Source organism: Pseudophryne corroboree, chromosome 8, assembly GCF_028390025.1.
Source record: "Pseudophryne corroboree isolate aPseCor3 chromosome 8, aPseCor3.hap2, whole genome shotgun sequence".
In the NCBI taxonomy this organism is placed as follows: Eukaryota; Metazoa; Chordata; class Amphibia; order Anura; family Myobatrachidae; genus Pseudophryne; species Pseudophryne corroboree.
The window spans coordinates 461465406-461493295 of NC_086451.1; the positions used below are offsets into that span (position 1 = coordinate 461465406).

The 27890-nt window shown below is 47.0% G+C and overlaps 1 protein-coding gene across 8 annotated transcripts in view; it reads left to right on the forward strand.

Annotated features, from left to right (window-relative positions):
- The window catches only part of DIAPH2 (diaphanous related formin 2), a 1435719-nt gene that overhangs the window by 415924 nt on the left and 991905 nt on the right, over positions 1 to 27890 (forward strand). For all 8 annotated transcript variants that reach the window (XM_063938356.1, XM_063938358.1, XM_063938359.1 and 5 more), the window contains 4 exons: positions 21697 to 21771; positions 21854 to 21923; positions 24799 to 24935; positions 26112 to 26220. In XM_063938356.1, coding sequence (XP_063794426.1) covers positions 21697 to 21771; positions 21854 to 21923; positions 24799 to 24935; positions 26112 to 26220 — 391 coding nt within the window. The remainder of the gene's footprint in view (positions 1 to 21696; positions 21772 to 21853; positions 21924 to 24798; positions 24936 to 26111; positions 26221 to 27890) is intronic.

Genomic DNA, 27890 nt, shown 5'->3' on the forward strand with positions numbered 1-27890 from the left:
CCTAATTACAATTACAACCAGAGGCTATTTATCATTGTCTCATTGCCCAAAGGTAAAAATATAGATATATTAGGTTCACACTTTACATCTTGAATCTGACGAATGTGGTGCAAACTTTATCTATCGTATCTTATCTATCTATCTATCTATCTATCTATCTATCTATCTATCTATCTATCTATCTAGATGTAAAAGATGAAAACCTCTATCTCATGGCACAGAAGTATATCATTAATAATTGATCGTTGAATTGCACCATTAATCATTGAATTTATAATTAGAAGTGGGTAAATGCATTAAATAATACGCCGTGAGACATCGTCATTACGGAGGGGCAGAGACTTTAAGTACCAGCTATTTATGCGCGGCTGAGATTTACCGCTGATTTACGGTAACCATTCAGCATCTACAGTAAATACTCCGTAGCACTCTATAATAAACACAGGCTGGGTATTAAAAATGTATGTTTTGTAATTATGGTTAGACGGTTGCTCCCGAGCCGGAGACACAACCAGAGATGCACCGCGGCCTCGGCCACCTCTCTCTCTCCTTTTTCTGTTTCACTTTTTTAAAGTCACTTTTTGCTGCCCTGTTTGCAGGAACAATAGTACACCTGGTAAATGTGCACATATCTATTACTGTTGGCAGTGAACGGTGCACTTGCGGTCAGGGGGTAAATTGTATGGAGGTTACCTAGTTAAAAAGAGCAGGTGGAATGCTACCACTCCGGACCACAGGTGCAGCTGTAGGGGCCATTGAATGCAATCAACATTATTATAGGCCCTGGGCAAAGCAATGTACTAGAGGGATGTAGTCATGTCACCGTCGGTCACATGACCTCCTACTTCATCCCGCACCCTCACTATCCTGACGGTCGGCATGTCGACCACCAGGGACTTTGCCCAAGAACCAGTGGTGACCGCAGGGGCTTGTTACACTCGTGTGTACCCTCCCCCCCCCCCCCCCCCCACCGGCATTCCGCTGCCGGGATGCCGGCGTCAGTATGCTGACTGGCGGTCTCCTGACCACCGCTCACGCAATACACACCCGTACTGGGGCCTCTACCCACCCATACATAGGAATAAATCAAATTTAAAAAAAATCAGAACATGCTCTTTCTGTGTTCCTGTGCCTTCTCTCCACATGTATCATACAGTGAATGGCTGCCCGCACTCTGATTGGTGGATAGCTCCAGCCATCCACCAATCGGCATGGTTGACAGCCATTTACTTTCCGGCTTGAGGCTGGTAGAGAATGCCGCCTGGCCACTCTGGGTGTAATTCACAATCAGAACAGCCAGGCAGCCTCCTCTATCTGTGTCCCAAGAAGCTCTGGAGGCACCAGCCCAGGAAGCAGATGCCCCCTGCTCATAAGCCCCTAGAATCGTGGGGCCCTGAGCAGCTGCCCAGTGTGCCTATACGTGAAGATGGCTCTTGATGCAGTAAGTTCTGTCACGCTGCAATTAGTCAGACAGTGAGCTTTAACATGACTTGAGACTGGTGCAATCTATATAATCATGAAAATCTACATGTTATTGAGCAATGCGGTCGCGGGGTGGACAAAAAGCCCTGGGCCGCCCCCACCCTGAACATGTGACGTCATACCAAGGGCAGAACCACCGGGACCAACAAGAGGAGCAGTGCCAAGTTCCTTCATAAGACACCCAGGTAGCTGCTGTACTGGCTGCAGTACCCTACTGCCCAGCACCCTCCAAGCCAAATGCAGGTACCTGTGGCAGCAACTGGCATCACTCGCACAGCCCTAGTTGTGGCCCTGTTATTGAGCCTAAAAACCATATTATTTTATATTTTATTCTCACTAGATGGCAGCAGATAGCTTGTATCTATGGTTTCCGTGTCATCCTTTATATGTTTTTATATGTTTATAGAATTTAAAACAAATTTGAGGAATTCATAAAAAAAAAACAGCAACCAGCAAAGTAGAGTTTTCCCATTGTATAATGGTGGTCATTCAGAGTTGATCGCTCGCTAGCTGTTTTTAGCAGCTGTGCAAACGCTATGCCGCCGCCCGCTGGGAGTGTATTTTAGTTTTGCAGAAGTGCGAATGAAAGGATCGCAGAGCGGCGACAATGTTTTTTTGTGCAGTTTTAGAGTAGCTCAAAACCTACTCAGCGCTTGCGATCACTTCAGACTATTCAGTTCCTGTTTTGACGTCACAAACACTCCCTGCGTTCGCCCAGCCACACTTGCGTTTTTCCTGGCACGCCTGCGTTTTTTCGAACACTCCCTGAAAACGGTCAGTTGACACCCAGAAACGCCCACTTCCTGTCAATCACTCTGCGGTCAGCAGTGCAACTGAAAAGCTTCGCTAGACCCTGTGTGAAACTACATCGGCCGTTGTAAAAGTACGTCACGCGTGCGCATTGCGCCGCATGCGCAGAAGTGCCTTTTTTTGGCCACATAGCTGCACAGCGAACAAATGCAGCTAGCAATCAACTCGGAATGACCCCCAATGTCCTTTGCTATCAGTATGATCAGTATGAGGTTGGGGGGCTCTGGGGACTGAGCACACGGACCACCAACCCCTCTTGGGGTGTAAAAGCCAAGCCTGGATAAACGTGTTTTCTCTTGGATTCTTTCCTGAAACCTCTCCAGCTCTTTTCGTAGCTGAAAGCTGCAGTAACTGGTTACTGTACATCCCACTTAATAAGTGACGCCTGGCATTTAATGAATCATTAATGATTGCTGATAAGCAGACGATGTTATTGTATTTAACGTCCTGTCTGAGATAAAGAGAGCGTCTTGTCGGATTATTTACCCTGCGCCGGAAAGAAAAACAAAACCCCAAAAATATATTTGTTTTCCGTGCTGTAGAGACTGTGCGCCTGTTCCGATACCTCTTTTTCTTTTATTCTTAGAAGAAAGGTGGATCGTGTTCTATAATTTTACCACCTCTTATGTTCCCTGAGCTGCCTTCAGCCATCATTCATTTTATTGGACGTTCCAGTCGTTTTGGCTGTAGTTTGAGATTACAGTTGGGAATAAAATGCCATTAGAGAGAAACACAATTCTTTCTGCAGAGCTGCGCGCCCTCCACGCCAGCCTTTACCACAGCACAAACAATGATAAACGGACGGCATAACTAATGTTACACTTCTCCGCAGGAGACCCGTTGGTATTACTGCTCTCACACCTCCGCCGAGATGTTGTATCAACCTTGTGTGTTCTGCTGCTGTGTGTGCCCGGGGGCTGCTGCACTGTGGCATGATGCAGACTGTGACACTAGGGAAAACTGGGCACAGGCGGTGGGGTACATTTTCTAAACTAAAAAACCTTTATGTGGAGAAGTTGTTTACCAATTTCATGTAATTGGGATTGTCATTTGAAAGATGTCGCCGTGTGTCTGTGGCCTGAGAGACTACTTTGTGTGTGTGTGGGGGGGGGGGGGGGGTCTGTGAGACTGCTCTGTGTGTGTGGTGGGGTGTGTGTGCTGAGACACAGCACTGTGTGGGGAGGGCAGCTGAGAGACCGTTGTGTGTGTTTGTGTGGGGCCTAAGAGACTGCTCTGTGTGTGTGTGTGTGTGTGTGTGTGGGGGGGGGGGGGGGGCGCAGCAACAAGAGACTGCTCTGTGTGTGTGGTGGGGTGTGTGTGCTAAGAGACAGCACTGCGTGTGTGTGGGGGGGGGGGGTAGAGGGCAGCTGAGAGACAAGTGTGTGTGTGTGGGGGGCCTAAGAGACTGCTCTGTGTGTGTGGGGGGGGGGAGAAGAGACTTCTCTGTGTGTGTATGGGGGGGCAAGAGACTGCTCTGTGTGTGTATGGGGGGAGCAAGAGACTGCTCTGTGTGTGGGGGGGAGGGGAGCAAGAGACTGCTCTGTGTGTGTGTGTGTAAGGGGGGGGGGGCAAGACACTACGATGGTTTCACCCATTGGTGGTCATCCCTGTAATTTCTCTGAATAACCCACGGGGCAATCACAGCCCGGGGTGGGGCTTAATGGGCATCAGGGGCGGATCTATGCTCCTAGTCCCAGCACTTTGCTAAATAAATAAATATTAGTTTATGCTGTGCCATCGATGGACGGAAACTATCTGGTTCTCGCCCATCGATGGCAAAAGCATTCGACATCGCCCATAAACCATCGATGATTAGAAATCATTGATGGTCGATGGCCGTCCCTACTCTGTGTGTGTGTGTATGTGTGTGTGTGTGTGTGTGTGTGTGTGTATATATGGGAAGGGAGGCTGAGAGACTTAGACCACTGCTGGGGAGGGGGGCTGAGAGACTGTAGACCACTGCTTCCCCCTCACTGCCATTAGACTGCCCCTCATATCAGGTATATATATATATATATATATATATATATATATATATATATATATATATATATATGTAACAGATCTTCATACACGTTCTCTGTTATTGACAAGCGCTGTCTCTGGGAGCGGAGCTGATAATGAGATTTGGATGCATTTACTGTAAATTTCCTTTTTAAACATCTCATGACTGTGTCTTCTGGGAGCAGGCTTCCCTTTAGTGGATCATTATAAGCTTTTGATATATTGCGGATTATATCTGATTATCATTATAGCTGGGTATTGATTGGCGCTCGCTTCCATAGTTAAAAACGAAGGTCTCTTTGGAAATACAAAGTCAGATTCTGTGTTCTGTGATCGCAGCGCTGACCCCCGGACAGTATGGACTTCTATGTTTAAGGATTATTCTTTTCTAGGACTGCGGAACTCACGCTGGTTCATTAAGGGGTGAAAAAGAAGCGGTTGGTAGGATGTATGGCTGATCTGTTTGCCCCCAAGAAAGTCGCTATTATTGTGGTTTCATTTTAAGCTGCTAATTCTGTATACATCTATATGTATTAGGAACCAGACATGGACTGGGGCAGTATTAGAGCCCTGGCATTAATATGACCATGTGCTCTCAAAAAGGGGGTGTGGTCATGGCTTCGCAGCACGCCTCCATGTCACTGCATGCTGGGTAGCCAGTATGGAAAAAGCTAAAGTTATGCCTGCTGATATATCTTGTTGTTCCAGTAATGTTCCACTGTTTGACAATTTGCTCCATCTGCCAGTGTATATAACAGTGAGTACGGCTGTACTTGTTTTATCTTCAATATAACAAATCCACTGGCTAAGTAACTGGGCTCTTCGTAGTTGTAAGGCATCCACTTGTGTGTACAGAAATTGTGCTAAATCCTCAAGGCTGTTCTTACATAATTCCAACAAAATATATGTACACGAGCGTCAAGAATCGGCGAGTATGCATCAGCGGTACATTCGAAAAACAGCCGATATAAACGCAATTCATTAACGGCGGAGACCATCCATCAACATCATCCGGTGTTTGTCTACAATTGTCTTATTTCAGTAGAGCGTAATCAAGCAACTCTGATGATGTGAATAAATGGCTGGAAAGCACAGCTTCCATGTGCCACACACCTACCAACATTTGTTAAAATGCACTTTGTATCCGTTTTCCAGATTAGATACCAGGAAAGTCTGTCATCCTCCGGTATCTCAGCAGATGATACATACAACACATTTGTAGCCCTTTCCTATGGTGTTAATTAAGGCAGAAGATAAACTGAAATGTAACGTGACAGCTCTCACGCCCATCAGATCAACAGCGAAAGTGTTAAAAACTGATCTTTTTTTTTTATATATTACACACTGAGATTATAGCACCTGAGTTCCAGCACACAAGATCACTTTCCTCTAACGCAGCTTTCAGGAGAACATAGAAGATGTGATATATCGCCGTCAAGCAAGCCGGGATTTAATTGACAAACTTAATTTGTAGCAGATGGTAATGAAATATGTAATTATTTAATTTTGATAATTAGGTACATAACACTGTGAAGACCCACCAACAAATGCACAGCTAATGAAGTGACCTTGTTGTGTGTTTCTCCGTGGTGTTGGAGACAGGATAGCAGCTTACAGTATACTCGCTTGTCAGCGCAGATGGCTGCATGGAAGTTACATTTTACTGTAAACAACGCTATGCAAGGTAACACGAAGCTTGCGCTCTATTCCCTTTTCACCCTGCACTACCTTGCATGTACACTGTGGCGTGAGACCTTTGCTGCGCTAAGTACTGGCCTGTGAAATTTTGCTGCTGGTATTTAAGTGGCCGCAGACCGCCGTCATCCCTGTTTTCGTACATCTGTTGCTTCTAAAAGAACTATAGCAACAAAGTTACATAGTTTGGTTTCAAAGAAAGGTATATTGCCATTTACGCTAGACATTAAATCCTCCCTTTTTTATGGTCCATTGCTTCAGGCCAGACATAAACATCCAAACGCAGTCAGGTTTTCCAATTCTTCCAGAGCCCACACTGGGAATTGTATTGTGTCCTACTGTAGATCAACACTTACTACACTAACGAGTTGATCGCTAGCTGTATTCGTTCACTGTGCAGTGATGAGGCAAAAAAACAGCACTTCTGCGCATGCGGCGCAATGCGCACGCGCAACGTACTATTACAACGAACGATGTAGTTTCACACAGGGTCTAGCAAAGCTTTTCAGTCGCACTGGTGGCCGCAGAGTGATTGACATGAAGTGGGCGTTTCTGGGTGGCAACTGACCGTTTTCAGGGAGTGTTCGAAAAAAACGCAGGCGTGCCAGGAAAATCACAGGCGTGGCTGGCCGAACGCAGGGCGTGTTTGTCACGTCAACAAGAACTGAATAGTCTGAAGTGATCGCAGGCGTTGAGTAGGTATTGAGCTACTCTAAAACTGCACAAACAAAAATTGGCCGCGCTCTGCGATCCTTTCGTTTGCACTTCTGCTAAGCTAAAATACACTCCCAGTGGGAGGCGGCATAGCGTTTGCATGGCTGCAAAAAACAGCTAGCGAGCGAACAACTCGGAATGACCACCTAAGGTCCTTATTCAGGTGTGTTAGCAAACCAAAAAAGCACACTAATGGGCAAAACCATGCACTGCTGGTGGGGCAGATGTAACATGTGCAGAGAGAGTTAGATTTGGGTGGGGTGTGTTCAAACTGAAATCTAAATTGCAGTGTAAAAATAAAGCAGTCAGTATTTACCCTGCACAGAAACAAAATAACCCACCCAAATCTAAATCTCTCTGCACATGTTATATCTGCCCCACCTGCAGTGCACATATATATATATATATATATATACATACATACAAACAAATCTAGAAAACCACAGCACTCGCCACCCCAGAAGCGGGGTGCAATGTCTGCACTCGCCACTCATAGGGTGGGGTGCATGCTGCCCATGGTCACCAACCCAAATATATACAAACAGAAAGTTCAGCACTCACCATAGCAAGCTCACTTATCCTCACAACATCAATAAATAAATGATGAGGGTTTAGTTAGTGAATTGGCCAATGCACGGAAGCCTGCAAACCGCTCGCCAAGGTACCCCACCTTCATGCAGGTCCTACACTATCACAAAGTCTCAAATATTCACTAACTAAACCCCCATCATTTATTTATTGATGTTGTGAGGATAAGTGACCTTGCTATGTTGAGTGCTGAACTTTCTGTTTGTATGTATGTGTGTATGTATGTATATATATATATATATATATATATAATGTATGTATGTATGTATGTATGTATGTGTGTGTGTGTGTGTGTGTGTGTGTATATGTATGTATATATATATATATATATATATATATATATTATATAACATTTATTTCATGCATTTTTTATTTTATTATTGTTTTTATCATGTGATGTGCCCCGAGACTGGCCTGAGGACGGAGATTGATAAATAGGCATTTTGTGGGAGCTCATCATTACAACTGATGTCCGTGCATGTGAGGATTCAGAGTTGGTGTTCATTATTTTCGCCTTTCGTCCATCTCCGCCTTGAGAAAGACAGCGGTTATTATAGCCCTCACACGATATCATCTTTATTACATATGCAGTACGGTGTAATGGTTAGCATTACTGCCTCAGTGTCACAGCATTGATGACCTGGATTCGACTCCCACCATGGCCCTAACTGTGTGGAGTTTGTATGTACTCTTTGTGCTTGCATGGGTTTCCTCCGGGTACTCCGGTTTCCTCCCACAAAGTATTGTCCGCACATTTGACAGTAGAAGTACCACATTTTGCAGAGGGACACCTACGTGGGTGTGGTATAATAGATAGACAGTGTCTAGTTAGACAGTCAATAGATAGACACCACATGTTAGACAGACAGTCAAAAGGTAGACACGGAAAAAGTAGACAAAGTAAAAATGTCGATACGAAAATGGTTATCTATCATCCGGGTACACACCTACGGCAGTGGGGTCATCGCAATGTAACACTGATATTAATACAGAACGCCAGTCGGTCACTGACATATGTAACGCACATGGCACCCCTATCACTTTATCAGTTCAGCTTTACTTTCCATTCCCTTTAACAGATAAACAATCACTATAGTTTCTGATACAGATGTTTCCATAGCCAGAGTCTCGCAGTTACACTGTAGCTTGTGTGTGTCTGCATAATGACTGGAGAAACGCGCTCTCTGTAAGTGAGTACAAATACATTCTGGATACACCATCCGCATGAATAATCTCACCAAGCTATTAGGAAATAAAATGAATAATTCTTAAGGCATTATATTCCATTTGTATAGTAGACACCCAAAACCCTAAATAAATGGCTTGCATTTGTATTGTAAAATGGTATTCCCGGGAGACTGTCTTCCTATCAGGATAGGAGTCTTAAGATCCAGGTTTTCCACCTGTCAGCCCCAACAAATGTCTGTTTTCATATTTCCAGGAATTTGCAATTAACTAAGCGTGTTTATGAATCCGTGTTTTGTCTGCAGTCCTTGGAGAGCTCGCTTCAGAGACAATGCATCCGGGAGAGAAGAAACGATGCAAAAACATCCCTTCAACGGGTTCACTGTTCTATAGATTTCATTGTTTAGAGCTTGGGCCGAATATTCAGACCATTAGGACACCATGGAACGGGTGTGGAATAAAGTCATCATGGTCTGAATGTCAACAGTCAATGTTGACATGGACCGTAGGTCGACAAGTAGTGCGTCCTAACCCAAAAATATTCTAAAATTAGATATTATGTCGCCATTGTACCGTTGTGATGGTTACACATTGAATGTCTGCGTTTTGAATGTCGGCGTTCAGACCATGTCATCATTCTGGTGTTGACATTCTGAACGTATATTCCATTGAAACAATTGCTACACATATGAATGTTGTCATCATACAAATAAGGGGTCTATTTAGTTTACTAAGCCTTAGATGAAGATAAATGACCAGCCAATCAGCTCCTAACTGCCATGTCACAGGCTAGGTTAGAAAAATGACAGTTAGGAGCTGGTTGGCTGGTACTTTATCTCCAGCCACTTTATCTCCATACAAGGCTTAGTAAATAGACGTCTAAGTCTGTTGTCTGCCCCCCCAACTGATATCTGAAGGATCTGATTGGGAATTATGGCGATCACGGGCGCTGAGATTTGTCGGCAGTTAGAAAGAATATGTTTAATTGACCACTCGACATGAACAATTATGAGGCATGGTACTTATAAGGGAGTGTGGGCAAACATGGGGGAGTGGCTACACCACATTATGCATATTGGGCCTAATTCAGGTCCAGCTGGGCCTCCACCCATCGTTGCAAAGTACTGATTTTCAGTACTTACGCATACACAGGACCTGTTCGGGGCATGTGCATCACCGTGGGTGCCATAAGTCCTGATTGAACCAATACTGCGTCTCAGATCCAACACTGCATCCTTCGCCATCCAAGGAAGCAGCAGTGATGGCACCTTCGTTCACATCTGAATTAGGCCTATTGAATCCTCTTTTATGGAGGCTCACTGCTGCAGGAGGCATAACTACGCATTGTTAGTGGTGTGGCTGCCCATCCTTGGTCGGCCAGGGTGCTGTAGATTAGGAGATGAGGTCTATCTTCCGGTTCTGTTTCAAGTGTACTCCATCTCGCCTCCAAGGATTGCCCACAAGCCAAGTTGTTGGTGTAAGACCTCAGTGCTAGGTTTCTTGGTGGAGTGGATATTCAGTTAGAGGCTGCCTTCCTTCCCCCATAGATGGAGACAAGCTCTTGGTGCAAATGATGACTTTTTAATAGGATGCAACAAAGCCATGACCCAGAGTTGGGTCTATGAATGATACAGCACTGGGCTCCTAACGTGATGGTCCAGAGGTGATTGGCGCCACACTACCCTGTAGTATCATTCTGTTTAGACCTGATTCAGCTATAAGCCCGCAGAGATGGTAGCCTCCTTGCACTTAATTAATCTGCCAGCTGTCTGAATATGCAGGGTCTCTTGTACAGAGTGTGCTTGCTGCGGTTACAAGACTTGATTTGTAGGGTAAATATAACCTGTCTCACAATGGGCTTACCCAGTTCACGTTCCCTATTAGTGGGTGAATAAGCCACTTCAATGATAGGAAGAGGGTGTCCTCAAGAATAAAGGATATATAGAGTGAAGTGGGTGGAACAGAAACAAAGTACGGTACAGGGGCCTAATTCAGAGTTGATCGCAGCAGCAAATTTGTTAGCAGTTGGGCAAAACCATGTGCACTGCAGGTGGGGCAGATGTAATGTGCAGAGAGAGATTAGATTTGGGTGGGGTGTGTTCAAACTGAAATCTACATTGCAGTGTAAAAATGAAGCAGCCAGTATTTACTCTGCACAAAATAATACCCCTTTTCCACCGGAGTACCGGGTCCCATCGGGGATGTTTAACCCGGGTACAACCCGTGTCGGCCCCGACGTTTCCACTGCACTTTGACACGGGTTATTCCCGGGTCGGATCTGTTTCCACTCTGACCAGGTATGGCTAGCCATGTTGCTGTGCTGGAGCTTCCGCTGCTGTATAGTGTCTGTGTGTTTGTTTCGAAGCTGCTGCAATAAAAATATCTGTATGTACCCAGCGTGACTTCAGCGTGTCTGTTTGTTTGCAAGCTGCCTCAATGCCTGCATGTGCCCAGCGCAGTGTTGTCTGCAAGCTGCTGCAATAGCTGTGTACAGCGACTTGCATCCACGTTTGTTTGCAAGCTGCTGCGGTGCCTACATGTGCCCAGCGTGTCTCCCAGGGATGACATCATCTTCCTGTGCCCCAGAAGCACCAATCAGCGTCTCAGAGCGTTACTCGGGTCTGAAAACACGGGTAATGACCATTTCCACTGCACCGGGTCACTACTGTGTTCTACCCAGGTAGCTATTCGGGTAGGATTCCGGGGTCACTCAACCCGTGTTGAGCCGTTTCCACTTACTAAAAACCCGTGTCGATGTGCGCCCCCGTGCAAAAACACGGGTAAATTTAGCTAGTGGAAAAGGGGTTTATCCCACCCAAATCTAAAACTCTCTCTACACATGTTACATCTACCACTCCTGCAGTGCACGTGTTTGCCCAACTGCTAACAAATTTGCTGCTGCGATCAACTCTGAATTACCCCCCAAGTCTCTTACTTCTCGTCTGTGTATGTATATATATATATATATATATATACTAGGTGCTTCATCGCGCCCTACGGGCGCTCTTCACACCGTCGGAAGGGGCTACGCCCCTTTAACCCCTGCACGCCTTTCTGGGGTTCAATATATGGAGTATTCCCTGCATTCCTAGTTTTGTTAGTGTTTGAATATTGCACAATGAAAGGCCTTCCGAGGGGGCATAGTCCCTTGCAACAGGAAGGGGTTTGGGGAGTGGGGACCGCGGATGGGGGAGGGGGTATGAAGGCGCTCTGGGTGGGGTAGGAGCAGGGGTGTCGCAGGTGGGGGATGGCAGCTGCAGGGCTGTTGCGGATGGAGGAGGGGTTCCGAAGGCGCTGCAGATGGGGAAGGGGTGGGTGCGGGTGTGCAGTGGATGGGGGAGGTGTGCAGGGGGCGCGGTGGGTGGGGGAGGGGTGGATGCGGGGGTATCGTGGGTGGGGGAGTGGCGGGTGCGGTGGCGAATGGTGTAGGCGTTGCGGATTGGGAAGGGCCTGCTGCGTGGGTGGGGTAGGGGATCCAAAGGTGCAGCGGGCGGGGGAGAGCCAGATGCGGGGTGTGGCGGATGGGGGAGGGGGTCCGGAGGTGATGTAGGTGGTGGAGGGGCGGGTGGCATAGGGGGTCTGGAGGCGCCGCAGGTGGGTACCGGGGGAGGGGGCCGGGGGGGGTGTTGTGTGTGGGGGAGGGGCAGGTGGGGCAGGTGCTGGGCTGGATGGGGGAGGGGTTCCAGAGGTACTGCGGGTGGGAAAGGGTGTGGCGGGTGGGTAGGAGGTGTGGAGGCATTGCGGGTGGGAGAGGGGGGGTGCAGTGAATGGGGTTAGGGGTCCGGAGGAGGGAGGGTCGGGGTGTTGAGGTGTGGGGTCCGTAGGCGCTGTGGGTGGGGGTGCCACGGGTGGTGGAGGGACAGGTGTGTGGATTTGCGGTGGATGGGGGAGGGGGTCTGGAGGTGCTGCAGGTGGTGGAGGGGTGTGTGCGCGGGTGGGATAGGGGGTGGGTGCGGGGGTGCAGCGGATGGTGGAGGTGGTCCGGGAGTGTGGGAGAGGTGAGGTGCAGTGGGTGGGGGAGAGGCGGGTGAGGGGCTGTTGCGGATGAGGGAGGGGTTCCGGAGGCGCTGCAGGGTGGAAGGGTGCAGGTGTTGCGGGTGAGGTAGGGGGCCTGTAGGCGCTGCGGGTGGGGGTGCGGTGGATGGGGAGTGGCTGCAGGTGGTGGAGGAGCGGGTGGTGGAGGAGGTCCGGAGGTGCAGTGGGTGGTGGAGGGGTGGGTGCTGAGGGTGGGGTAGTGGGTCCGAAGGTGTTGCGGTTGCTGGAGAGGTGGGGGTGTAGGGGATGGGTCAGTGGGTGCAGCGGATGGGGGAGGGGTGAGTGCGGGGGTTCAGAGGATGGGGAGGGGGTCAGGGGATGCGGGAGGGGTGGGGGTGCTGTGGGTGGGGGAGGCGGGGGAGGGGGCTGTTACGGATGGGGGAGGGGTTCCGGAGGCGCTGCTGGTGGAGAAGGGTGCAGGTGTTGCGGGTGAGGTAGGGGGCCTGGAGGCGCTGCGGGTGGGGGAGGGAGGGAGGGGGGTGAGGGTGCGGTGGATCGGGAGGGGCTGTAGGTGGTGGAGGAGCAGGTGGTGTAGGGGGTCCGCAGGTGGAGTGGTTGGTGGTGGGGTGAGTGCTGCGGGTGGAGTAGTGGGACCGAAAGTGTTGCGGTTGCTGGAGGGGTGGGGGTGCAGGGGATGGGTCCGGTGGTGCAGCGGATGGGGGAGGGGCTGCTGCAGATGGGGGAGGGGTTTGGAAGACACTGCGGGTGGGGTAGGGGGTCCGAAGGCGCAGTGGGTGGGGGTGCCACGGGTGGTGGAGGGGCAGGTGCGGGGGTTTGCGGGGGATGGGGAGGGGTCCAGGGGCGCTGCAGGTGGTGGAGGGGCAGATATCAGTGCACATAGTCTCTGTGGTAGTTAGTGAGGGTTGGTGATGGTGTAAGAGGGGTGAAGGCCAGTACACAGACAGGCAGTTAGAGAGCAGGATGAGGGTGACAGGGCATAGTGACGGGGAGTACTTAGCAGATATAGGGGTGGGCTACAGGTGTGATGTCACAGTGTGTGTACCTTTGCTCTCATGTGTGAGGTATGTGAGGTATATGTGAGGTATATGTGAGGTATATGTGAGGTATGTGTGAGGTATGTGTGAGGTAAGGATGTGCGGGTCGTGGTGGCCACTAACCTCCAGGCTGCTGCTGTGAGATGGTGACTGCAGAGGGAGGGAGCTCAGACCCAGCAGCAATGGGTCGTGGTCAGCATTCCTTCCTGGCCCCGTTCCACCGCACACTGTCCGCCCCGTCTGACGGGCGTCATTCCTCCATCCTGCATGGCAGCGTCAGCTGCTGTGATCGCGGAGCATAGGTAAGCGTCCGGAGCCCTGTGGGCGGGCAGGCATGGTGTTTCCCAGGAGAGGTGCGGCGCGTCCTTAGGCTGCAGACGGAGGGAGCTCCGGCCCAGCAGCAATGTTGATTAGTGCGTGTCCCGTCCTGGCGCTGTCCCGCTGCACATGCTTCTCACCGCTTGCCGCTGAGCATGGCAGCCCTTGTCTGTATGCTGCAGATGCTGATCTAGCGGTGCCTGAGCTAGCGCCCTCTCCCTGGGGTGTGGCTGTCAGGCGGCAGGTATGGTGTGTAGGTGGGAGAGGAGCTGCGGGCGGCGACTCGCTGCCTGCAAGTACCCTCCATATCAGCGCTGTTCCCCTCCCTGCAGATAGTGTCAGTGGCCGTGGTGTACTTTTGCTACTGGTGGCCAGGGCCGGTGCTAGGGTGTTCGGCGCCCCCCTGCAAACTATGAATTTTGCGCCCTCCCATATTCCTTTGTTGTGCATCGGGAAAAGTGGTGTGGTCTCACAACTAAGGGGCATGGCCACACAATAGTACCCCCATTTAAAATTACGCCACAATGTAGCACAATCTTATTCATCTTATACGTAATGCCCCACCCGTAGTAGTAGCGTCCTTATACGTAATGCCCCACCCGTAGTAGTAGCGTCCATATACGTAATGCCCCCCCAATAGTAGTAGTGTCCTTATACATAATGCCCCCCCAGTAGTAGTAGCAGTTATATGTAATGCCCCACAACAGTAATAGTAGCGTCCTTATACATAATGCCCCCCCAGTAGTAGTAGCATCCTTATACATAATGCCCCCCCAGTAGTAGTAGCATCCTTATACATAATGCCCCCCCAATAGTAGTAGTGTCCTTATACATAATGCCCCCCCAGTAGTAGTAGCAGTTATATGTAATGCTCCCCAACAGTAATAGTAGCGTCCTTATACATAATGCCCCCCCCAGTAGTAGTAGCATCCTTATACATAATGCCCCCCCAGTAGTAGTAGCGTCCTTATACATAATGCCCCCCCAATAGTAGTAGTAGTAGTAGTGTCCTTATATATAATGCCCCCCCAGTAGTAGTGGCAGTTATATGTAATGCCCCCAACAGTAATAGTAGCATCCTTATACGTAATGCCCCACCCGTAGTAGTAGCGTCCTTATACGTAATGCCCCCCAGTAGTAGTAGCAGTTATATGTAATGCCCCACAACAGTAATAGTAGCATCCTTATACGTAATGCCCCACCCGTAGTAGTAGCGTCCTTATACGTAATGCCCCCAGTAGTAGTAGCAGTTATATGTAATGCCTCCCAACAGTAATAGTAGCGTCCTTATACGTAATGCCACCCCTGTAGTAGTAGCATCCTTATACATAATGTGCCCCCAGTAGTAGTACCGTCCTTATACATAATGCCCCCCCAGTAGTAGTAGCATCCTTACATGTAATGCCCCCTCCAGTAGTAGCGTCCTTATATGTAATGCCCCCCAGTATTAGTAGCCTCCTTATACGTAATGCCCCCCTATAGTAGTAGCGTCCTTATACGTAATGCCCCCCATAGTAGTAGCGTCCTTATACGTAATGCCCCCCTATAGTAGTAGCGTCCTTATACGTAATGCCCCCCCTATAGTAGTAGCATCCTTATACGTAATGCCCCCCTATAGTAGTAGCGTCCTTATACGTAATGCCCCCCCTATAGTAGTAGCGTCCTTATACGTAATGCCCCCCCTATAGTAGTAGCGTCCTTATACGTAATGCCCCCCTATAGTAGTAGCGTCCTTATACGTAATGCCCCCCCTATAGTAGTAGCGTCCTTATACGTAATGCCCCCCCTATATTAGTAGCGTCCTTGCATGTAATGGCCCCCCCAGCAGTGGCGTCCATAAAGTGCTCACACACAGACATACCTCACACACACACAATTCACACATACATACAAACACACACACCCCACCATATATACACACACACACACACACCCCACTATATACACACACACACACACACACACCCCCCACTATATATACACACACACACACACACACACACTCACTCACTATATACACACACGCACGCACACACACACACACACACACACACCCACTATATATACACACACACACACACCCCACTATATACACACACACACACACACACCCCACTATATACACACACACACACACACACACACACACTATATACACACACACACACACACACTATATACACACACACACACACACACACACACACACACACTATATACACACACGCACACACATTTCTCTCTCACCCTCCACTTACCAAGTCTGGCTGGCCGTCACTGCAATGCTGATTCCACCACTGTTCAGCTGTCTGGTCCCGTGTAGCTCCGCCCCTCTATTCCGTATAGCTCCTCCCCTTTGTGACGCCGTAGCCCCGCCCCCTTTTGGGACCCGCACTGCACAGCGCACAGCCCGCTGTCACAGGTGATTGGGGGGGGGGGACAGGCACAGCAGCCGGCAGCTAGTGGCCATCCTCACCTCCTATACTGTAAGGTAGGGTCTTGCACCTGACTGCTGCTGGCGCTGGGTATGGGGTAGCTCCCTGCAGCAGATGCAGTTGACTCCGCCCAGCTCTGTGACTCCGCCCAGCGTTACGGGCACAGAGTCACAGACTAAGGCAAATATATAGGAGATATAATGTGTGTGTGTGTGTGTGTGTATGTATATGTATGTATGTATGTATGTCATACTTACCTACTTTGCTGCCTCCTCCTCTGGGAGGAGGCAGCGTTGTAGGTGAATGGGGGCGTGGCCGGCAGCAGGACGGGTGGTTCGGGAGCGTGGCCGGCAGCAGGATGGGCGGTCCGGGGGCGTTGCATCAGTGTCGCGTCATCGTGACTCCACCCCCCGCTATGCTGTGCCGAGAAACGAGGCGCTGCATAGCGGGGGGCGGAGCTACGATGACGCAATTCAGTGCGAATCGCGTCATCGAACCCCCTCGGCCCGCCTACTTGTTCACTGCTGCGGGCGGCCGAGGGGGAAAGCGGGAGGCTTGCCCACCTTTCCGGGGGGCCTGGAGGGTCACCCGATTTTCGGGAGCTTCCCGGCCATTCCGGGAGGGTAGGCAAGTACGATGTATGTATGTATGTATGTATGTATGTATATGTATGTATGTATATGTATGTATGTATGTATGTGTGTGTATATATATACTTTTCTTCTCTTTTCTAGACATAAGATATTGTGTCCTTTAGCTAAACTACACAGTACAGTAGTAATGTTGTTTAAATTCAGATTGGTTTGGAGAATTGAGACCCTTTGGTAAGGTTTCTATGGAGACAAGTAATGTCCTGTTGATACAAAAACTAAAAACAAATTGTGGAAAAATATGAGTAGACCTTTCAGCGAGCACTTTTCAATAACACTAATAAAAGCCGCCACATATTCGGTACAGCAAAGATGGCTGATTTGAAGTGGATTTATGCCAAGCGTAACGTATTTTCTAAACATACAGTACAATAAAAATAAAATCCCTGTTTATTTCAAATAAATGAATGACAAACACAGAGCGTTAAGTAAAAGAACGCCGGATGAGAACATAGTATAAAAGCCTATTAGATAATGCACAGCCTTTATCCAGACTGAATGCAGAACACTAACGTTAATGCAATGCCAGTCAATTTGCTCTTAGGGGTGAGCGGCTGCGTTGCGCATTTTCATCCAATGAGAATCGGTGGAGCTGAATGCGACGTGTGCAAGGTGGACAGTGCGTGCTGACGGGAACTCTTCTATCCGGCTTCTACTTTACATCCTCTTTCTTTATTGTATACAGTATGTATTTCCAGAGACCTTGATAGAGCTCAGAATATAAAGCACGGATTCTTCTTTTTTTTTCCTTCACAAACCGCAACGGATTGTCGTCCAGAATAACACAACCACCGCTACTGCACCGCAACAGGTGGGGAGGGGCTCTCTGTCTTTTCCATCAGTGCCACCATGTTTCCAGATTTTCATTGTTGATGAAACATGTTTGAACGTCTTCCTATATATTCCAGTGCTACAGAATTTCTGCGTAGGCGTCAGTTGGGCACTGGCGGGCTCTGAATGCCCAGCGGGTTACGCATTGATGCAAAAGGCAGCTATATACGTGTACAATCTTTTGTCTTGGAGTGAAGGGGCTTCTCGGTACAGAAAATTGGGGGTCATTCCGAGTTGATCGCTCGCTAGCAGTTTTTAGCAGCCGTGCACACGCTATGCTGCCTCCCACTGGGAGTGTATTTTAGCTTAGCAGAAGTGCGAACGAAAGGATCACAGAGCGGCGGCAAAGTTTTTTTTTGTGTGCAGTTTTAGAGTAGCTCAAAACCTACTCAGCGCTTGCAATGACTTCAGACTGTTCAGTTCCTGTTTTGACGTCACAAACGCCCTGCGTTCAGCCAGCCACGCCTGCGTTTTTCCTGGCACACCTGCCTTTTTTCGATCACTCCCTGAAAATGGTCAGTTGACACCCAGAAACGCCCCCTTCATGTCAATTACTCTGCGGCCAGCAGTACGACTGAAAAGCTTCGCTAGACCTTGTGTGAAAGTACATCGTTCTTTGTAATAGTATGTCGCGCGTGCGCATTGCGTGCCGTGTTTTTGCCTCATCGCTGCACAGCGAACTAATGCAGCTAGCGATCAACTCGGAATGACCACCATTGTCATTAGGGAGCATTTTAAAACTCTCCCTCACCATTTCCATTGGATCACCGAGGCGGTTTGTTAGGTTCCAATATGATTTGCCGGCGGTCAGAATACGGGCGTAAAGTTTGGGAAGAGCTTCCAGAAGTTTGTCAGCCTGAGTTTTTGCTGTCTCCGTGTTGTCAGAGAACCGGGAAGGAAGATGAAGTGTTTACGATTGTTTTTAATAAACTGTTCTGATTTGACACCTCCAGGTATAACATCTGCTCATATCATTCATTTAAAAAAGAAAAAAAATACAAAATATGTGGGAGTGTAAAACGATTGTAAATCATTATTGTCAGTGCGAATACTAACTAGCGGCAATCTGTAGGTGCGTCCTATGGAAAACAAATCTGTTTCTCTTTTGTGCCGGAAGAAAGGCGTTTCTGATTTTGTCACTGGAAAACTTTGAAAGCTTAGCCCTATTTAACTTTAACTCTGCAGAAATAAAACCCATAGCGACGGGACTTGTGTGGTCACTGTATCGAAGCCGCGTTTGGACATTTTGAATAATTATTTGTTATGCTGGCGACAGGCTTTATTTAGATTTTGGGAGTATATACAATTATTGGGGGGTGCAAATTTGCACTTGGACCATGTTGGGATGTTAGGGGTGGAGAAATGGGGGGAGGTTGCGAGACGGGACTGAGCAGGGTTGGGGCATGGAGGAAGGGATGAAGCAGAACAGGGGAGGGAGGTCGGGAAGACCAGCCGTTGGAGTTGGCGAGGGGCAGATTGATGGTCCTTTACTGCTCTATATAATAATTGGCTATGTCTCTTCTAGGACATACTCTGTACTGTAGGTGTTGGAATTCTCAGGTGAGAATGACATCGCCGACACAGGTGGGAGGGGTCAGACTTGGTAACGCTGTTTTTTAGGTTACTTCTGTAATTAGCGCCAATCTACAGAGACAGAGGTGAGATGGGGAACATTCCAGGAGGCATTTTTCAGAAAGGTCCTGTGTAACCGTATGGATTCCTAACAGCCTACTTATAGACCGACCCGAAAGTGATTGCACAAATCACCAGATGTCACACAATGGAAGTATGTATATGTGTGTTTATTTGTAGCCTTGAAAAAGTCTTTAATAAACCTAAACTGCTGGTGAAAATAATTATATATATATACGGCTACGGGAGAGGAAGGGGCCCACACACGGAGTCTGTACACGGGTCCCCTCCTCTCTAGAGACGCCCCTGTGTGTGTGTATGTATGTATGTATATATATATATATATATATATATATATATATATATATATGTGTGTGTGTGTATAAAAGCATTTTATTATACTATAAAATTAAGATTCCTTTGTGTGTGCCTTTTCGGGCATGGTGCATTGTCCAACCTCTCAGATTGGCTGATAAGGAGACAAAGTAATCTCCCTGCTGGAAGGCAGATGAAGATGGGGGCAGGAGAGGGGGGGAGCAGGGACTGATTACCTGGGCCAGCAGTGTAGGGGGAAGTATGACCCTCTCCCCTGACTCTGGAGGACTTTTTGTTTGTTTTAAGATGGGCGTAGACGCTCCTCCAGGATTTGACCACGCCTCTTACTCTACTCGGGCTCGTCAGTGTTCTCCATGACCCTGATGATATCACACAATTCCGATACTACTAATTCAGTCTTGTTTTAAAATACTGTAAGATTTCTTTTGTTTAGATGTTATTATTTATTATTATATTTTGTTTGCATGTCATCATTAGCACGGCACATAATGCAATCACTTTGAGACCCTCACTCGTTATCCTGATATATCCTAAATCGGTTTCCGCCAGGGAAAGGGTCAATTCTTCTGCTTTCCCCTTTACGCCTTGTTTGTGTCTGCTGTGTGTATCTCACTGCATGTCATTATACAGGTTCTGCAACACATACATAGTCGATTGCAAAACTTTTGTGTGGAATGTTTAGTGTTTGGGAAGAGGTGTAATAACAGCTCATCTCCTGATTTTTTAATGCACTGTAGTGGTGTTGAAGAACTGCTGGAATACAGAACAGTTAATAAGCCTAGGTCTGTTTATCCGTCTGTCTGTGCGCAGTATGTGACTATCACATTGCGGAAGTGACAATCCGTCGGTCTATGTAAATAATGTATTGATTGCATAGGTAATTATTGGTGCAGATAACGAACTGTATCTTGGAATTCTACATGAATCTTTTACTGACGTAAGTCTATGATCATATACAGGTATCTACGGGAATAAAGGAACCTTTATGGCTGGCGTATAGTAGACCTTCGATTACAGACCTTATGACAGTCTATAGCAGGCATGTCCAAACTGCGGCCCTCCAGCTGTTGTGAAACTACATATCCCAGCATGCCCTGACACAGTTTTGCTGTCAGAGAATGCTAAAGCTGTGTCAGGGCATGCTGGGATATGTAGTTTCTCAACAGCTGGAGGGCCGCAGTTTGGACAAGCCTGGTCTAAAGGATAATATTGATGCTAGGCCTGTCAATATACCAGAATTTTTACTGTACCCCATTGTACTGCCTGGATTCACACCTATCTGCTTTAATTTGAATCTGCTTTCATCTGGCCAGTAACCAAATACAATTATAAGAGGCCATTTGGTTCTGGGCAAATCTTCCTCTTGACATCTTTGGTGGAATTTATTGAAAGAGGAGTGTGCTACTGAGCAGACTCCAGGCTTCCTGTTTTTCAGGGAGGCCTCATGCCCCGTCCCAAGATGGCTGCTGAGATCTCTACTTAGCATGTGTGGGGCCATCTTGAGACTGTGTGATACTCTGTAATGTGACATGGTGGCAGTGACATGCGGTGGGGTGAGGCAGGTGAGGCAGAGCCTTTCCTGTCATACTTACGTTTGCACCAGAGTTTTGATAGTATAAAGTATGTGTAAAATACAAAGAATATGTGTGAAATATCTTCTTTGCATTATTCTAATCATTTTTATAGCCAAAACTCTGCTGTAAAAAGTTTATGGCAGGGGAGGCAGTGCCTCACCTGGCAATCTTTTCCGCATATCTCAGATCAAAACTCACCAAATTTCCAGAGGTTTATAATGTTGCACCTGTGTATAATGCCCAGATGTACCCTTTGGCTCATATATTGCATTTAAATCTGTCTCTTGTGCTAGCCAGTGCCTCTTAAGCCATTTAGCTCACCTGATAGCCAAACACTGGAAATGCTTTTAGGTTTCACGGGTGGAGTAAAACTGTAAAAACTATTTTCTCTCTCTCTCTCTCTCTTAAACAGCTGGGTCAACAACTTTGGACATGAAGGCCTTGGGCTGCTCCTGGATGTTCTGGAGAAACTGCTGGACAAAAAACAGTAAGACCTACATCACAATTTTCTTGAGCTGCAGTTTCTTAGATGCCATCTTACATCCATCTTGTGTTTCTTTCCTCCCAAGGCAGGAGAAAATCGACAAGAAGAATCAGCATAAACTTATCCAATGCCTGAAGGCGTTCATGAACAATAAGGTGGGTGTGGGAGAAACGCTTAGCCTCGTCTTCTAGGTGGACAGATTGTCCTCCCATCACAATGGTTATGTCTAAAGCACTGTAGTCTTTGCTTAGCCTGCAACTCAAATGACTGGATTGTAATTAGCTGCCTCCTTCTTCTATAAGTTTACAAACCACCTATAGCGTAGTAGAATATGTGTACTGAGCCAAAAACATAACACGTTATGGCATTGACTTTAGACGTCCATAAAACTTAAGGCCCCCATACACTACAACGATATGTCGGAGGCTGAAGTCGGAGGCAATTCCCTTGAACTCTCCCAGAAGCTTCCCGGGAGTGGTTCCATACGATTTGGTACATTTTGCATGCGATATATCTTATGTGATCCCAGCCATTCCTGCGGGAACCGACATATCACAAGTGCAGCACTAACGATCTAGGGGAGCCCATCCGAACCCCATGGGAACGCGCATCAGATTGGAAACGCATCCAAAATGCCGATTTCACCCGATATATCGACCCGAATACCCAAAATTGGATGAAATCGGACATTATCGTTCTAGTGTATGGGGCCCTTTAGAGACCTTGTCATCCTAGTCCCAGAAAGTTTTTATTTTCTTAAAGAATAAGAGCAGGGTAACTGAAATGGCCCAGAACCTATGCAAGCCCAGTATGCTACTTTCAAATCTGGGTAGATCTGTGATTCCACAATGATTTTTACTCGTCCTGGAACCTCTCTCTGTCCTCTGGATCAGTATAGGGACCACATGGGCCTGAAAAGAACAAGCCACCATTGTGAGAAGAGCAGGAGTTGTAACCTTGTTCTGTTTGGGTGTAACTAGTTCTGCGTGGGTGTGACTAGTTCTGCGTGGGTGTGACTAGCCCTCTGTAGTTCTGTGTGGGTGTGGCTAGTGCCGTGTGGGTGTGTACAACCACCTACACACTGCCAGCCCCAATGTCTCCCTAAATGTATTAAAATTATTATGTGAGGGGAAAAATAAAAATACAGCTTTAATAGTCATGATTTGTGGCAGACTGTGAGGACAAATAGACAAATGGTCATCATTATCATACTATCTTGATGAAGGGCCTATTTTTATAGGCCTGGGTCTGTAGTCCCATTCCACCATTCCTACTCCGGCCCTAGATGATTAAAGGATGCTCAGAACTTACTCCAGGAGAAGACACAGCAATGGCTGAAAGACGACTAGCGTAGGACTTATTGCTGAGCCTCCCCGTGTGGAATGTCCCTGGTCTGGATTCCTGGAAGGGGCAGACTACAGTCCAGTTCAGTCATGGCTAGCATACTGTGCCTTCTTATTTCAGGACACTCTCTCCTAGGTCAACGCTGAATCAGTCCATCGTTGCTCTCCCTGTACTTTGCACTTAATATAGAACTATCCCATGTCTCCTACCTAGTGATAGGTCAGTTTTAAAATGTGACTTGCTGCATATAGATGGACAGTGTCATTTATTTTAGTCCACGTATCCTGCTGTACAGCTATGAATAATTAAAGGAAACATCTGGAGTCTTTAAATGGGTTTATCCTCTTCAGATGCCTTCACCTTAAGGGCTCATGTGTTCTCCTGCAGATTGTACTAAATAGATTGTTTGGTATTTCACGTTTCCTTCAGCAATGTCTTTATATCATTAGACCGGGTTTATGTGCATTAGTTCTGGTATATGATATAAAGTTGCATCTAAAGGCGAGGAAAGCAAGAAGACAAAGTTGAGACGTAATAAAATGGAAACAGTAGAGCTTTCTTACAGCAGTGGATGTGGTGGGTATATAGTGGAACGGTCCAGCATTCGCCCCATGTTCTTCAAAAATAAATGTTCTCTCTCTTGCTTTAATAAAGTTAGTAAATTGACTATTGCACCCCTTTTTCCCTATTAATAATTCAGTGTACTAACACAACATTTTCCTAATGTAGGTCTGTGCATCCCTAAGACATGGGCACATATACTGTATTCAGTACAACAATATTTACAGCAATGTGTCTAAATTTGTGTTACAAATAAAATATAGGAATTACCATATGCATAGGTATGGCCATCAACCATCAATGATTTGAGTCATCGATGGTCTATGACCAATGGTGACTACTTTTACCATAAGTGGAGGAGAACCAGATGGTCCAGAGCTACCGATGATCCAGAGCTACCGAATTTTTTTTTTTATTCTCCAAGATGTCGGGACACTGAGCCTAGCCCCTCCCCCGACACCCAAGAAGCCCTGCCCCCTGACTCTTATTGTCCTGCAGTTCATTAAACACTAAATCAGAGGTGACCATTGGTAGGTGAAACCATCTATGGATCTCTTACAGATGGTTTCACACCATCGAGGTCATCAATGGTACCATCGAGGTCATCAATCAATGGTACCATCGATGAACAACCCACCGATGGCCATCCCTACATATATGTACAGTATCAAACCAAAAAATGCCCTTTATAGCGTCCCTTTAAAAACAAGTCATTTATAGTGATTGTTACCTAGGAGACTAGACAGTCATTCACTCAAGTTCCATTTTTTTTCTTTTCTACCACCTGATGCTTAACACAGATTTATTTGATTAAGTTTCAGATTATATAGACTATAAAGATGATAGAGTTAGTTTGACAGAACTCTTCCTGTACAGTTAGAGCATGTTTAGTTAAGACAAATGATGCGATTATCTGAATATTGTGCTTCTGGCGTGCAGGGTGCAACGTCCCGTTGTTTGTCTCACAATTCATGCTCCATCTGCTGTTTAAGTGATCGCTTACAGTATTTAATTCAAAGTATAGCAATGGTAAGAAAAGAAACCTGAGTGACTTTATCTAGTAATACGTTCCACAGCACATGATGTGAGGAATAATGAAATAAATGACTGTTATCTCTTTGACAGTATGGGCTGGAACGGATGCTGGGAGAAGAGAGAAGCCTGCTTCTGTTGGCGAGAGCTATTGATCCCAGACAGGCCAATATGATGACTGAGATCTTGAAGGTTTTATCCGCCATTTGCATAGTTGGGGAGGACAACATGTAAGTATATATGATCAGGAAAGGAATTTGGGTATAGGCTGAACATACAACACTTTCACTCATACCATTAATTTATGTCTAAGGAGCTGGGTACACATTGGCCGATATATTGTCTGTTAGAGCGAATGGCCGATATATCAGAACGTTATCTGCCTGTGTGTACGGGCAGTCCGCTGACCTCCCGTACACTTGCTGCAAGAACTGACGTCACAGCTGAGCAGGCAAATTCAAGTGCCAGCCCAGCTGTGACGACAAATTATGCGGCCAATCGGTAAGTGTATAGGCTTACCTGAATCAGCCATTCTGTTGGCGCAATGACGGATTTGCCATCAAGTCGGTCTAGTGTATACGCAGCATTGTGGGGAATATTTATCACAATCCACATTTTTTTATGGGGTTTTATAATTTTTTTTGTGTAGATTTGCAATGGGAAAGTTAATATTTTCATCCAAATTTGCTATTAGTGTTGCTCCGATAAGACCCTTTCGTGGGATAGAGCTGGAATCAGTGTAATAATGTACGGTTATCACACTGCATCCTGGTTAGGGTCGTCTTCCCCACAGCTCCAATATGTGGCCTCACTGGGAGCTGATATCTCTCCAGATGAATTTGCAAAATAGTAGCTCATAGGCTTCTGTTGGCGAACATCTGTAGACGTCCTCCTCGCATTCCAAAGCATGGTAAGTCCGACTTTATAGCAGCCTCCATAGAAGTTAGAAACCTATGGGGTCTGCATTTTTAATTGGGAACCGTCAAATAGTAAGCATCCCCAAGATCTACCATTGAGGGATTGCATCCGATATCCCCAATGTTTGTTGCTGTCGCTCCATTTCCAACAGCAAATGTAGTCCCCATAAGTTTCTATAGGGGCTGCTATGCATTTGGATTCACCAAGCTTCAGAATCTCCAGAGGGCGTTATCCTATAGCCGCCTTTGGGGTACTTTTTTTGCAAATTGTTCCAGAGAGGGATCCACTGGCTGACGAACCTAAAATATTTGTGATATTTCCCATTTTCCGCCAGGCACTATTATTTTCGCGTTTTGATCCAGTTGAACAAATAACGTTTGCCTCAAGTTCATTCTTATAGGAAATTGTTGGTAAGGAATATTTTAAGGAGTTTGCAACGGTTGTTTCGGCGAGTTTCATATTGCTGCTTCTTGTTTCATTTTTCCCAGCCTGGATAAGCTCCTGGAAGCGATCAGCACAGCTGCGGAAATAAACAATAAGGAACGTTTTGCGCTGATTGTGGAAGGATTGGAGAACCATGAGGCCCTTCACGTGCAGGTACGTCTGTAGTGCTTATGCAGCAAGTATCTCTCTCTTGCGCCTCCCCCTGGATGGGAAGAGTGCTGGAAAATGTGCGAGCGGCTCTGTAAGAGCGTTCTGTATCTGTGTGTAGTAGATCATTCATTATATTATGACGGTTATGCATGGGGTATACTGTTCCTCTGTAATAATAAAGGAGGCCTTCACACAGCTGCGGGATTCCCTGATTCGTACGTATTATGGGCCATCCAGAGCGCCGTCCCTTCACCCTGTTGTGTGATTGGCTCTACCAGCTTACATCCAGCACAGACAGCCAATCACAAATAAGTCAGGAATTTTAGTGAACGAAACGCAATATGTAGTTATCAGGGAATAATTCAGCCGGAAATATGCAACAGTGTTATATACTAATGGGTTTAGCATCCCTGATATTTAATTGCATCATACATGACCTGATCTATACAGCGAGGAAACAGGACTGATTTAACTGTCACAGATGAATGTCTGCAATTAGTTTACATTTAGAAGTGACTGATGTGGTATTTAAGTTACTGCATAATCACATCTGAATGCTAAATGTGTAAAGATGATCACTTGTGGATACTGCATCTCTGCCCACAATCACTTGTGATGAGGGGAGAGTATCGCTAGATCGGTGATCACAACAGTAGCGGATCAGTGAGGGGAAATCAGGGCAGTCACTCCCTATAACTCACACTCTTTTCCCGGTGATTTAGTGTGGTTCCCTGATGCCACAGCAGGAGTGATGAGCCATGAGCTCCAAAAGTGCTACCACTTGGGTCCACCACTGGCTCACAATCACTCGTGAATACTAAATCATGGCTCCCAATCACTTGTGATGAGGGGAGGGAATCACTAGATCAGTAATCACAACCGTGGCTGATCAGTGGGGAGGAGATCAGGGCAGTCTCTACCTATAACTCACACTCTTTTTCCCGGTGGATTAGTGTGGGTCCCTGATGCCACAGCAGGAGTGATGAGCCATCAACTCCAAAAGAGCCACCCCTTGGGTCGGCCACTGTCTCCCAATCACTTGTGAATACTAAATCAGGGCTCCCAATCACTTGTGAATACTAAATCAGGGCTCCCAATCACTTGTGAATACTAAATCAGGGCTCCCAATCACTTGTGAATACTAAATCAGGGCTCCCAATCACTTGTGAATACTAAATCAGGGCTCCCAATCACTTGTGAATACTAAATCAGGGCTCCCAATCACTTGTGAATAGTAAATCATGACTTCCAATCACTTGTGAATACTAAATCAGGGTTCCCAGTCACTTGTGAATACTAGATCAGGGCTCCCAATGACTTGTGAATGCTATACCAGGGGACACAGTACTAAACCAGCACACCCAATCATTTACGACATGCATCCCTTGTGAATACTATTTGCTGTGTTCACAAGAGCCCTGTTTATTTTGCTAGCAAAGTGCATCTGTTTAGTTATCCTTTCCTACAAGTCAGATATTTTCCTTCCACCGCGTAACTTGCAGCAGATCAGTCGTCGTCGCTAATTGTCGATCAGTGTCAGAAGATTTGTAGCTCTGCGTTTGGCTGGGAGCTGTGACTTATGTGCCGCTTGCCCACCGCCAGCCCTGCATCCTCACTGCGCCAGCTCTGCCAGAGACGAGGCGAGTAACTTTGGACCATTGTAACACCATGAT